This window comes from Monodelphis domestica, chromosome 1 (genome assembly GCF_027887165.1).
Source record: "Monodelphis domestica isolate mMonDom1 chromosome 1, mMonDom1.pri, whole genome shotgun sequence".
Taxonomy (NCBI): domain Eukaryota; kingdom Metazoa; phylum Chordata; class Mammalia; order Didelphimorphia; family Didelphidae; genus Monodelphis; species Monodelphis domestica.
Genome location: NC_077227.1, coordinates 463,669,520 through 463,683,713, shown reverse-complemented (window position 1 = coordinate 463,683,713; position 14,194 = coordinate 463,669,520). Strand labels below are relative to the sequence as shown.

At 41.0% G+C, this 14,194-nt stretch overlaps 1 protein-coding gene across 1 annotated transcript in view; it reads right to left on the bottom strand.

Moving 5' to 3' along the window:
* The window catches only part of NCS1 (neuronal calcium sensor 1), a 97,212-nt gene that overhangs the window by 10,048 nt on the left and 72,970 nt on the right, over window positions 1-14,194 (bottom strand). The window contains exons 3-7 of the mRNA XM_001364447.4: window positions 5,863-6,001; window positions 4,043-4,121; window positions 3,016-3,104; window positions 2,335-2,412; window positions 707-824 (exon numbers count right to left, since the gene is read on the bottom strand). Of these exons, the coding sequence (XP_001364484.1) occupies window positions 726-824; window positions 2,335-2,412; window positions 3,016-3,104; window positions 4,043-4,121; window positions 5,863-6,001 (484 nt within the window). The 3' untranslated portion in view covers window positions 707-725. The remainder of the gene's footprint in view (window positions 1-706; window positions 825-2,334; window positions 2,413-3,015; window positions 3,105-4,042; window positions 4,122-5,862; window positions 6,002-14,194) is intronic.

The window sequence follows — 14,194 nt, the reverse complement described above, 5'->3', positions numbered from 1 at the left end:
TTTATATATTTTATTTTTTATTTTTTTATCTTTATTTTATTTCAAATACAAATTTACACATAGGCTTTCCAAAGTTACATGATTCATGTTGTCTACCTCCCTCCTTCCTTCCCAGAATTGACAAGCAATTCCACATGTCACACAGCTAATTAATCTGAGGCTGCATTTGAATTCAGGTCCTCTCTAATTCTAGGCTCAGCACTCAATCCACTGCAATATGTGGATCTCTGTCTCTGTCTCTCTCTCACTCTCTCTTTCTCTCTCTTCTCCCTCCTCCTTCTCCCCCCCGCCCCCCATGCAGACCTTGTTTAACTATACATATTTTTATAAAGGTTTGGGGTTATTTTTTATTTTTAAGTTATGGGAAGAGGTGGCAGGAGAGCAAGAGTTTTGATCATTGAAAAAAATAAACTTATAATATTTTAAAGGACAGAAAAGAGAAAGAAAAAATCTATCCCAATAACAAATGACTATACAACATATTAAACTGAATGTCCATTTTATCTACCTGAATAATCAAAAGAAGATAATGATACCCATGTAAGCTGGGAGGGAGACCGTTGCAAAACTTAGCTATTGCTAAGCATTAAACATTACTGAAAGATGTCCTATAAAAACCTGGTCTCTCTTCAACCTGCTGTGTCTTTTGGTGCACAATGATCCTAGACCCCTTGACCAAGATCGGCTATTACAGGTCCATACTTACCCCTGCTCTGGCCCCATGACTATACAAGCCCATCGTAGAGGGACAGTGCCTGGACAATGGAGGGGTCAGCCTTTGAGCCCTCCTGGAACTCCTGCAGTGTCAGCTTTCCATCTGAATTCTGGAAAGAGAGACAACAGTGTAAGAGGTTGGGACATTCCCTGTCTAACCCCCAACCCACCCCAGCTACCCTACTTAGGATGGGTCTACAAGAGGTCCAGGAAGAAATGCTAAATGGAATTTAGAGATTAATATATTTTTTAAAGAGGTAATTTTCCCCCTGGCCAAGTTCATAGATGGCCAGAGATCTATCGGTGGACCCCAGGTTAAAAACCACTGGTCTAGGGTCTTTCAACCAGATTGGTGGTGTTCAGGTCTTCCTATCTCCAATCAGGTGTGAGAGGCTCCTTCGGACACTAGATCACTCACATTCAGGGATGGAAAAACTCATTTATTCCTTAACTCTTCATACAGATGAATGAGCTGAATAATTCCAAACAATGGCTAAAATCCAAATCATTTCTATTGAACTTGGGGATGGAGGTTTTAGGTGATTATCTTTATCTTTTCCTGGTAGATTCAGTTTCCTGAACATGAATTTGCATTCCCTAAACCTGATGGTGAGTAGGTGGTACTCAGACCTGCACTGGAGGAGGGGGACAGAGAGCTAGGAAGCCAGGCTAGTGACAGAAGATTTCTGTGGCTAATCCACAGGGAGATATTTTGGTCTGAAATTCCCAGCCCTGTGGTTTTCCCTGGGCTCATCAACTCGCAGACCCAAAGAATATGAAGAGTTGAAACATCATCTAATCTAAACTTTTTCTTGTACAAGTGGGAAAATTGATGACTCAGTAGAGCTGAAGGCCAGTCACAGGGCTGGTGGCAAGCCTGGGATAAGGATTGAGGTTTCCTGATTTCCAATCTGGTGCTCCTCCTAATGAATCAGGGGGTCAAGGCTCTAGGTGTGGGAGGTTAGGCTCACTGGTAGCAGTGAGGTAGGGAAGGGAATTCAGGGGACAAGAGAGAGAGAGATGGATTCAAATCTTGGCTCCTCTACTGCTGCTGCTGAGCTATCATGCTCTTCATGACCCCACTGGGTTTTCTTGGCAGAAATACTAGAATAATTTGCCATTTCCTTCTCTGGCTTATTGGTCAAATGAGGAAACTGAGGCAAACAGAGTTACTTTCCTAGGGGCCACACAGCTAATAAGTGTTTGAGGACAGATTTGAATTCAGAAAGTAAGTCTTCCTGATTGCAGGTCTAGCACTCTATTCACTGCACCATTCAGCTGTGTCAGCCCCCCCCCCCCCCCACTACTTTTTGATTCTGAGCAATTTATTTAACCTTTCTATGAGAATTTATTTTTTATATGTTGTACAAATCCTGTGTCTAGGATTTGGGTAAGAGATGCGGTCTAGTCTGCTACTTTTTACATTTTCTTTGTGTTTGGGAATCCAAAAGAATGTCTTCCTTCTTAACAGAATCTGTTTAATAATTGAAGGAGGTGAGGGGTTCTTTTCCAGTGTTATGCAGGTATGGAGAGGAGTGGATAAGTTGATGGACCACCTCTTAATTAGCTATCATTAATTAGCATTTGGGAAAAGGCAGTACCACACCCCAACCAATTTACCTTGTCCATCATGGCAAAGATCCTGTCCACCCTCTTTTCTGGGGTGTTCTCCTCTTCTGGAAGTTCCACAGTGTTACCCTACCAAGAGATAAGGACAGTGGATCCTTATTGCCCATTCACTATGCCCTGCTTTGTCTCCTAAAGGAGTTGTTCCTCACAGTCCTGGCTAAGCAGCAAAAGATGCTATCAGCTTCTTTACCCGTTGAGCATCCAAGGTTCATAGAAGAACTCTTGAGCCACAACAAACCTTAGAAACCATGTAATCCAACCCTCACAAGGTCAAAACAGAGACCAACTTGAGGAATGTCATGGTCAGCTCCATAGCGCATGGCCACCCCCCAGGATATCCACTAGGTCAGTATTCTCAGTCTCTCACCTCAGTGTGTGTATATATGTACACACACACACACACACACACACACACACACACACACACACACACACACACACACACATCTTCAAGGAGATCTTTGGTTTCTACTTCTCTGGTTGGTGAATCATCACAGGACAATTGCAGCCAGTTTGAAGGTAAAAAGAAGTGTCCAATTTTTTCAGAAAGTGTCTCCATACAAAATATCACTTTTTATAAATAAAAAATCCATCTCTTCTCCAAAACTTCTGCTTGACCTGCTCTTCCACCTTCATGCTCCACCCACTCATCCAAGACAAAACCCTCCTTACCACCATCTGGTAAATGGCATCTACAATGTCCAGCATCTCATTCCTTGTGATGTAGCCATCATTATCCAAGTCATAGAGTTTGAATGCCCCTGAAATTGGAGACACTGGATATCAACCTTAGAATCTCTCTCACATCCCCTTATCTATACCAAAGTTAGGAGTGAATTCAAAAGATCATCAATTTTGCCTCTCTCCCATTTCAGAAAGACATGAAGAGGGAGAAGGCCCATTTATTCCCCATCTTACAGAGAGAAACTGTACCTTGAGATAATTGAGTGGTGTTTGTGCTGAGCCACCCAGCATGTCAGTGCCAGGAGCAGCACCTCAGGTTAGATCTGGCCTTCTCCTTTGAGAGCACCCTAAGGTTCATACTCAGATGCTATATCACATACTAGCTATTCTCACAGAGATCATAAGATAATATTTAGAACTGAGAAGAACCTTAAAAGTCATCAAGTTCAACTACCCCATTTTACAGATGAGGAAATGAAAAGAAAGGTTAAGTAAGTTGGCTAAGGTCACAGAATGAATGCATTAGCAGAGGGATTTGAATTTGGGTCTTTTTGACAAGTTCAATATACTTAACTTCTATACCATTTAGCAGACTCTTCTAAGCTAGGGCAAGGAGATCAGGCTTGTCCTTTTTTTAGGTCATTATTCCCAGTCTGAAATGCCCTCTCTGTTCCTCTCTAGCTATCAAAATCCTTCCATAATTCCAGGCTCAGCTTAAGTATCTCCAAGAAGCCTTACTTGCCCATCCCAGACCCTAGAGATGATCTCCTTCTTTTGAACTCAACTTTACACTTTGCCATCTGAATTACTCGCTATGCTTGGTACAGAAAGCCTAACATTGTCCATTACCTGTTCAGATATATGGGTCTTATCTCTCCCCTCCTAGACTGTATGCTCTGTGAAGTCAGGAATCCTGTCTATTCTTCTCTGTATTCCCTCTCTTGGTAGCCAGCACAGAAGTGTACATATCACAGGGTTCCCAAAAGACTGATTAACTGATAGAGAAGGAACTTACATCTTAGCTTCTCATCCAGGGTTCCCCGAGAGGTCACTGATAATGCCTGGATAAACTCCGAGAACTCTATCCTCCCATCCTGACAAGAGAAAGCATTACATACTCATCAATTGACCTGTCTCAGTGTGAGAAGCTCAAAAAAGTGAGAGGGGAAGGGAAAGAAAATCAAAGAAAAGAGATGGATGAAGAGAGATGATGAAAAGATGAAGGGAGAGGAAGCTGAAGAAGGGTACTGTTCATTTCTGATATAGGAAATAGTATGGAAAAGGTTTAGACACATGTTAAATGAGTTTAAAGGATCAAAGGAAGGGATGAATGAGCATGATGGGATAAATATACATACAGACATTCCAGGTCACCCAGGGCCAGTAAGTGATCTTAGAATTAGAGAATTCCAGGTTTAAAAGAGATTTTATTTTCTTTTTTACATGCATTATAATATATGCACTGAATAATATGACATCTAAATAATTAAAGAAATTTTTAATTAAATTAATGTCAACAACAAAACTATAATAGTTGGGGACCTCATTATTTCCCTCAATGAATGAATGAATGAAAAAGCATTTAAGAGATTCATCTGAACATTTAATCTGAACAATTGGAGGACACAGTGGATAGAGTGCCAGGCCTAGAGTCAGGAAGACACATCTTCATAAGTTCAAATTTGGCATCAGACACTTAATAGCTGGATGACCCTTTGCAAGTCATTTAATTCTGTTTTACATCGGTTTCCTCATCTATACAATGAGAAAGCAAAGGAAATGGCAAACTACTCCAGTATCTTTACAAAAAAAAAAAATTCCAAATTATGGTCACAGTCGGACACATCTTTAAAAATTACTGAATTGTGTAACCGTAATTACAAATTACAAAGAGATAATCGAATCTAACTCCACTATTTTATAAATAAGAATATTGAAGTTTGAAGAGGGAAAGCACTTGCCAAAGGTTGTCACATACTCAATTGGCCTTAGAGTCAGTCCTAGAACCCAGTCCTTCCTGACTCTTAGGCATGTGCTACTGCTGGGGAAGAATGCCTCAATCAATGAGCTGTCAGAACTGTAAATAATGGCCCTGACCAACCATAGACAGTTGTTCTTGGGTCACTGCCCAGCAGGCTTAGCTCTTAGACACAGACTGAATCCTCAAAGGATTCCATAATCCAATAATGCCAGAAGCCCAGCAGAGGGGCACCAGTAAAAATGATAAAGGACAGAGTGACACTCAAGTCCAGGTCTCAATAAGACAGTAAGAAATGAAAGGAAAAAGAATTATAATAATAATTGTAATATAGAATATATAAATACATACACATAATACAAATGAATTATAAATATTATAAAGGTCAAAAAATAATTTCATATAAAATAATGAAAAGGGAATTCTGGGAAAGAAGAGAACTAGAGGCAGCATGATAAATTTGGAGTAAGGAAGATTTGTAATCCAAAAGATCTAAGTCAGATCCACCCTCAAACAGGAATCCCCTCTACCACATCCCCGACCAGCAGGCATCTAGCCTTTGCTTGAAGAGCCAAATTAGGGGAACACCCTTCCTCATGAGACAATGTATTCAACTTTTAGATCTAGATAGCTCTAATTGTTAGGAAGTTTTTCCTTACTTCATGCCTACTTCTATCTTCAGGGGTGGTTGTGTGTGTATATGTGTCTCCCCCCCACAAGGCAAGTGAGCTATAAGAGAGAGAGTGGGTGTTGAGTTAGCATTTTAGGAGGAGATGAAGCTGTGGAGCCTGGTGGTGAGGGGGAGGTGGCTCCTGGGACCTTGGGGGCTGGCATCATGCCATCAATCATTAACTCACTTTGTTTTCATCAAAGACATTGAAAACAAATGTAGCAAACTTGGTGGGATCACCAAAAGGGAAGAATTGTTTGTAGATCTTCTGGAATCCTGCAGCATCCAACTGGCCACTGGGGCAATCTTTGATGAAGCCTTTGTACCTGAGGAAGGGAAAGAACAAAGATGATGAAAAAGATCCTTAAGACACCCTCTGGTAAGGAACCCTACAAACCCAGCACTTGAGAAGCAGTGGATATGAGAATAAATACTCTGAACTCTTCAGTCAAGAGAACTAGCTTCTTGACCCAACTTTGCTACCTACTATCTGTGTGTCCTCATACAGTTTATGCAGTCCCATGTGGTTCTCAGTTTCCCAATCTCTAAAATGAAAGAAATAATTTAGGTGAACCCTTGACATCTCCTAAAGCATAACATTTTATCTTCTAACCACCTTCTCATTTCTGACATCCTGAATCCTTAGAGCCCAGTGTGCCAGGTTTATAGTCTAATTCCCTTCCCAGTTCAGACTTTCTATGTTTTGATGTTTAAGACTTTTTCCAGTTCTGGCATTTACTATTCTAGGGGACCCCTTCCAGTTCTGTAGTTCTAGGAGTCTAATGCCATCCAACCTTCATACATTGTTTAACTTTTCATTACAAAAAGTGATTTGGATCTATTATTTCATTTTAATCTTAAAAAAAAACTCTAGGGCAGCAGGTAGGTAGGTAGCTCAGTGGATAGAGAGGCAGACCAGAGGTTCAAAACTGGTCCCATTGTATCACCCTTACCACTCTTCTAATTTGGAACCAATGCTTAGTATTGATCCAAAGCAGGCAGGCAGGCAGGCAGGCAGGCAGGCAGGCAGGCAGGCAGGCAGGCAGGCAGGAAGGCAGGAAGGAAGGAAGGAAGGCAGGAAGGGAGGGAGGGAGGGAGGGAGGGAGGGAGGGAGGAAGATACATGCATGCATACATACACACATACATACATACATACATACATACATACATACATGTAAGGGCAGCTAAACAATAAATGGACATCCAGGTCTAGAGACAGAAGGTCCTGGGTTCAAATTTGAACTCAGGCACTTCTTAGCTTTCTGACCTTAGACAAGTCACTTAACCCTAATTGCCTAGTCCTTACCATTCTCCTGCCTAGGAACAAATACTAAGTTGTTTAGAAACAAGCAAACAACTCTTGGAGGTATAATAGAAATTGGACAAAGGAAGGAACCAAGGCACAAAAAAGTAGCTTATCCAAATTGCTTAGTGGTAAAACCCTGACTAGAACATAAGTCTTGACTTCTCCAAACCAATACACTCCTATCACTGAATCCCAGGTTTGGAAGTAGAAGCATTTTTAAAGTATCTTAAACACACACCCCATCAGTAATAATAATGATTATTATTATTTTTCCCCTCATAGATATGACTGGTTGGGGTTGAATGGGTGATTTTCCCCATTGCACTTGCACAACTGAGGTGGGAAAACTTAGGTTATAATAACTACCCTGAAGGGCTAATGCTTAACTCAAGAAGGTTGGTAGCTTGCAAAGATGTCAGAGAGGTGGAGTGGAGGAACACTGGACTATAAATGGTGAAAGGCAGTAGTAGTCGTATTGGCGACCAGCTTCATGATAGGTTGTTGTGGGAAGGGTGGGATGCAACCCATCTTCCCACCTTCACACCATCCTTGTGGTTAAGCCAAAGCCTATATGTTGAAGGCCATTGCCCTAGACCAAAGCCATTTATAGAAGGGACTCCCTTTTCTTCTTCTTTCTCTAATAAACCCCTGCACATTCCCTTAGGATTCTGCAGGCAGCAAGCTCCAGTGAGAAGATTGACACAAATGGTAGGTGGTGTCCATATGGTACTAGCAGCTGGTACAGACCCACATGCCTGCTCTGATCACTCACCCCCTGCTCCCCCTACCCCTACACACATACAGCTACCAGGGTAGGGGGATGGGGTGGTAGAGTTCCCATCACCACCAGGGAAAATCTCCTGTCTCCTGAAAATATAGCACAAGTTCTTTGATGGTGGCAGGTGGCAGGTGGCAGGCCAGGGGCTAATACTCCTCAGGCCCTTGAATGAGGTTACCAGTGGGTAGAGATGAACCCTAACCCATTCACCTTCTATTATTAGTGCCATGGGGTCCTGGCAAAAAACTCCAGAGAAATTCAGAGCAGTCTCTCAACAATGAAAAGAACTGTTTCCCTTCCCTTCTAAGCCTCCAAGTCATTCTCAGATACCGGGATACAAATGTCCCTGTCAAAGGGGACTTGACTTTCTGAAATCAGAAACCATGTTCTTGAGCTGCACATAAATCCATAGATCCAATTATAATATTTACTCCTGAGACTTCTCCCAACTAAATTGCAAGCAACTCATGGGCAGAGATTGTCTCTTCTTTGGTTCCCAATAATGGTCAACTCAGCATTGAACACAGATTAAGTGCTTAGTACATACTTGTTACACACATACATACATACATACACACACACGTACACACCTCCCTATGATTTCACTGGTGAAAACTCCCTGATGAAGATACTCCCTCTACCTGCTGATCAGTACCTGCCTCATTTCTTATAATCTTAAGAGAATTACCTGAGGGCACTGAGAGATTCAAGGACTAACCCCAAATCACACAACCAGTATGTACTGGAAGCAGCTCTTCCTGAGCTTCCCTTCCAAACCCAAAAGTAGGCACTTAATACATGTTTGCCAATTGACTGGTTCAAGATGATCTCTAAGGGTCTTGTCATCTCAAAAATTCTGACACTTTCCTGTGATTCTTTAGCAGCAACTAGCCATATTTCCGGAGTGTGTGAGAGCCATTTTCCAAAGCATGGAATGCCGGGTCAAGGAAGTGACATTAGGACTTAAAAGTCAAAGGAAGATTCCATGGACTGGAAAAGTATCCAGGCCACTTAATAATGTGGTTGAGGGACCAGCCAAAGGTTTGGTAGGAATGGCATTGGTCTAAACCTAAGAATGATGCTCAAGAAAAATACTGTTCTCTAGATAGAGCATTTTAAAATGTTTTCAAAAATATCTTCCCATCCATTAAGTGCAGGTCAAGGTATAAGGTGTACCTTATAGAAGACTGGAAAAGGTAGGTAGGGAGCCAGGATGGTACTGGGCAAAAAAGATCCTTATATTTTGATTACTGAATTTTCATACAATTAGTTTCCTCTGTAACCTTATGCATTTTAGTTTATGCATTTAAAGAAGGTTTCCCCAAACTGCCAGAGGGGTTTAGGATACCAAAAAGTCAAGGAACTCAGATGCACTTCAACCCCATCATATTTGAGTTGGAGAAACTGAGGACCAGAAAATGGCAGAGTTGGGATTGAAATCTAGGGTTCATTACCACCACCACCACCACCCCACCCCCCAGCCATGTTGCCTGCACTTCCCCCTTGACTTGGTCTCATTCACAGACAAGAGAATCCCAGGGGCATTCTTCTTCCTAGCAATGAAACACCTCTTCATCCAACTGAACTTAGCCCCACAGAGGAAGGTTCTATTCCCATCTCCCACAAAGCATTTCTCAAAAGACTAAATCATCAACCTGCCTGATTTAGTCACATAGTAGCAATAGTTCCCTCTCCTGAGCACTGGATGCCCCAGAAACTCTCTCCCTCTCCCCCCAAAACCAATTATATCTTTAAGTCCAAAGATTTCAGTTGAAGCCTCAGTGACTAGAGATGAGACAGGTCAAAACGAAAACCCAAAAATCTTAATTTCCATCTCTCTCTGACTCTGTCTCTGCCTCATTTTCTTCCCTTGTAAAATGAAGGAACTAGACTAGAAAAATTCTTTTCCTCTGTGGAATTTTACATGTCTCTTCTGGTACACCCACTTTGGACTCCTGAAAGCTAATTTCACTATAGAATTAAGTCTTAAAACTGGAAAGGACCTTAGGGATTATCCAGGCCAAACTTTTCACTTTACAGATGGGAAAACTGAGGCACAAAAAGAGGGAAATATCTTACTCATTGTCACATATTAAGTTAGCAACAGATCTAGAACTAGAACCCAGGTCTCATGACTACCAACTCAGGCTCATTCCCCTAAACGGCCCCAGAATCAGGCCACACTGACAACTGGGACAGATAGCCCAAAGGGCCATAGGTCCAAAGCTCCTCATCTCTTCTCCCTCCCTTTGCCCACCCTGACTCTGAAGGAGTTTGTTATTTATTTTCTTCTACTTTATCCTGAAGCAAGAAAAACTGACTGCATTCCTATATCATCAGAAGAACTGATGTAACCGTCTGGGGGAAGGGGAGGGAAGGGAGGGGGAGAAACTAGCTGAATTAACATGTTATTATTATTCACAACCCAAGCTGGCAATTAGGGTATTTAATCACCACACTCTAAATTTCAGGATGTGATTGGCAAGATATCAAATTCTGTCACTGTGAGTGTCAAGAAGGAAACAGGCAGAGGCACCCCTTCCCAGGAATCCTCCAATCAGGACACAGATTCCCAAGGTCCCTGAAAGGCCATTTGTCAGGACTGAACCAGGAACAAATCCCCAGCCTCCATCTGGAGATCACAAATGATGGGAAACCTACTGACAGATAACCTGGGTTTGATTGTCTCAGACACCTACTTACTAGCTATAAGACTTACCCTCTACCAGTTTCAATGTTCTTTATAAATGGATATAATAATAACTCTAGCACTTATTTCACAAGGTTTTTTAGGATCAAATAGATATTTTTAAGAGCTCTGCAAAGTTAAAAATGCCAATTATTGTCATTATATATTATTTGTATACCATTAATATAATGTATTTTGCATATGATTAAATAAATGCAAATTATTATTGGAAAGATTCCAGCCTAGATAGAAAGACTCATTTCTCCAAGTTCAAATCTTGCCTCAGACACTTCATAGGCCTTGGGCAAGTGATTTAACCCTTTTGCCTCAGTTTCCTCATTTGTAAAATAAGTTGGAGGAGAAACTGGCAAACCACTCCAGCTATCTTGGCCAAGAAAACCCCAAATGGGGTCATGAAAAGTAGTTGGAAACAACCAAACAACAACAAAGTTATTGTTATGGCTACCTTTCCAAGCAGCCCATCTCATTTTCACATGGCTGGGTTGTTGGCAATTGTTTCCTTATAGCAAGTCCAAATCCCCTTGTCTGGCAACTTCCATTTCTTTTCATTGCTCCTAGCTTAGAACTCTGAGGACAAGCAAAACAAACCTATAATTGTTCTACATTCCTCCCCAAAGTCTTCTTCTCTTCTTCATCCAAATATCCCCAGTTCCTCCAAATAATCCTCAAATGGTACAGTTTTGAATCCCTCTCAGCATCCTGGCCCCCTTTCTCTATATTCTCTCCATCAACTCCCTCCAGGACATCGAATCCAGGGTGTCTCCTAGGATCTCAAACTCACTAAATCTCAAACATTCTTTCTCCTCCAAACCTCTCTACCTGCCATCCCACCTTCCCTATCACTGTCAAAGGGCACCAGCATCCTCCCAGTGACTAAGTCTCACAACTCTGTTGCCATCTGAATTCAACTCATGTCTGCCTCACACATGCAAGCAGTAACCCAGTGGACATTTCCACCTTCACAATATCTTTCTCATACGTTCCCCTCTCTCTCTACTCCCGCCCATTGGAAACTCCATATCTTCTCTCCTTCGGACTCTTACAATAGCCTTCAGATTGGTCTCCTTGTCTCCTGTGTCTACCCACATCCATCCTCCACTATGCTACTAAGGTGATATTCCATAGACATGATCATGTTACCTTCCTACCCAATAATTATCAATGGATCTCTACTACCTCCAGGATTAAATATAAAGTTGGGCACTTTTTTTTTCATTTTCTCATTTCGCTTTCATTATTTTATTGTTTTGATTAATCTGAATAAAAACAACCAATCTATGATTTGCTGAGTTAATGTTTGGCTTTTAAGTTGTTACACAACTGTAGCCCCTTCCTAAGTTTCCAGGCTTCATACTCCCCTTTGTGTATTCGAAGATCAATTTGTAGTTCCTCATAGAGGTCCCTCCATTTTCACTCTAGGCTTTTCTACTAAGCTGACCTTCCATTCTTAGAACGAGCTCTTTTCTTTATCTCTACCTCCTGGCTTCCCTGGATTTCTTCAAGGCTCACCTCAAATCCCACCTTCCACAGGCCTTTTCTGGGTGGTCTTCCCTTCCTTGGCTAGGAGTGCTTTCCCTCAGAGGTTACTCACTATTTGAATTGCACATATCTTAGATTTACACAGTTGAACTTGATTGTCTCACCCATTAGAATCAGAACTCCAGGAAGGCAGACTCATGCTTCCAGCAAAAAGCTATTCACCATCAGATAAACTACTAACAACTAAGGGAAAAAAATGCTCCAACACTAACAATGTATGCAAATAAAATGGCCAAAAAGGCCATAACCTTTGACCCGAAGATTCTGCTACTAGACTTAAGCATTTAAGAGCCCACAGATGAGAGGAAAGACTCCATAAACACCAAAAAGTTTACAGTAGTATTTTTTGTGATAACTAAGTAATGGAAACAAAGCAGATGTCCATTTATTGGAGAATGGCTAAACAAATTATGGCATATGAAATTAATGTAATATTACCGTGCTGTGAGAAATGAAGTGTGAATGATAAGAAATATGGAAAGATCTGCATGAACTGATACAGAGTGAAGTAAGGAGAGCCAAGAAAACAAGATATACAAAGACCACAACAAAGGAAACAAAGTACAGTGAAAAAACAAGTCAATGTTGCAAGATTATAAAGAACAAGTATGGCTTGAAAGAAGACATGTGAGAAAATACCTATCCCACAGCCCTTTGAAAAGGCCAGAGGTCCACAAGGGTTGTACATTGTACTTATTTTCAGACTTTTAAAATGTATTGATTAGTTAGGCTGGGTTTTTTCCTCTTCTTTTTCACTTTTTGTCATAAAAAAAACATTAATTTTTCAATGAGATGACTATCTAAGTTAGATGGAGAGGGGGAGGGAAACTAGAGAGAACTTATTTTGGGAATAAAAACCATTTTTTAAAAAACCATCAAGAAAAAGAGAATGGTCAATGGGAAGCTACCAGGAGACCAAAGGGTAAGATGAATGGTAAAAGATAAAGGGGTTAGCTTTAAAGGGTTAGTGGGACTTTGTTTTGTTTTTTAAACCCTTATCTTTTGCCTTAAAATGTATAGGTTCCAAGGCAGAAGAGTGGTAACAGCTAGGCAGTGAGGGTTAAGTGACTTGCCCAGGGTCTCACAGCTAGGAAGTGGCTGAGGCCAGATTAGAACCTAGGCTCAATCTACGGAGTCACCCAGGTGCCCCTCTGGGACATAGTTGTTTGTTTGTTTTTTTTTAACATTATTTTATTTGGTCATTTCCAAACATTTTTCATTGAAAACAAAGATCAGTTTCTTTTCTCTCCCCCCCCCCCCACTTCTCCCATAGCTGAGGTACGATTCCACTGGGTATCACATGTGTTCTTGATTTGAACCCATTTCCATGTTGTTGGTATTTGCATTAGAGTGTTCATTTAGAGTCTCTCCTCAGTCATATCCCCTCCACCCCTGTAGTCAAGCAGTTGCTTTTCATCGGTGTTTTTACTCCCACAGTTTGTGGGACATAATTTTTAAAAGTACTAGTTCTGAAGTCTGAGAATCTGAGTTCAAATTTTACCTTTGATTCTCACTCATTTATCTCCCTGCAATTCTATTTCTTTATCTTTAAAAGAAGATTGCATTAGATGGCCTCAGAAAGTTATTTCTATTATCCTATATCTATTATGGATAATATTCCTCTGGAATGATGGTGAGGTGATTTTCCTAATACATTGAGAAGGAGGAGTTAATGATGGATGACCTCAACTTTTTCAGAAAAGTATGAAGGTAGAAAGAACAGAGACCAAAGAGTTTGAAATGGATGCTGTGCAGAATGAAACAGTCAAGCAGGGAAGGGATTAGCATTCAGCAGTTGAGAGTGGAAAACATAAATTTATAGCACATTCAAGCAACATAGCGCTGTGACTTCTTCCCTAGGCATTCAACATCATGAATTGTTCAGAATTATGCCCAAAGGGCTATAAAACTGTGCATATCCTTTGATCCAGTAATACCACCACTAGGTCTATATCCTGAAGAGATTTTTTAAAAAGGAGGTGGAGTAGAAAGACCTACTTGTACAAACATATTTATAGCTGTGCTTTTTGTGGTGGCAAAGAATGGGAAATTGAAGGGGTGTCCATCCATTGGGGAATGGCTGAACAAATTGTGGTATATGATGGTGATGGAATACTATTGTGCTAGAAGAAATAATGATTTTAGAAAGAGCTGGAGAGACCTACAGGAACTGGTACAGAGCAA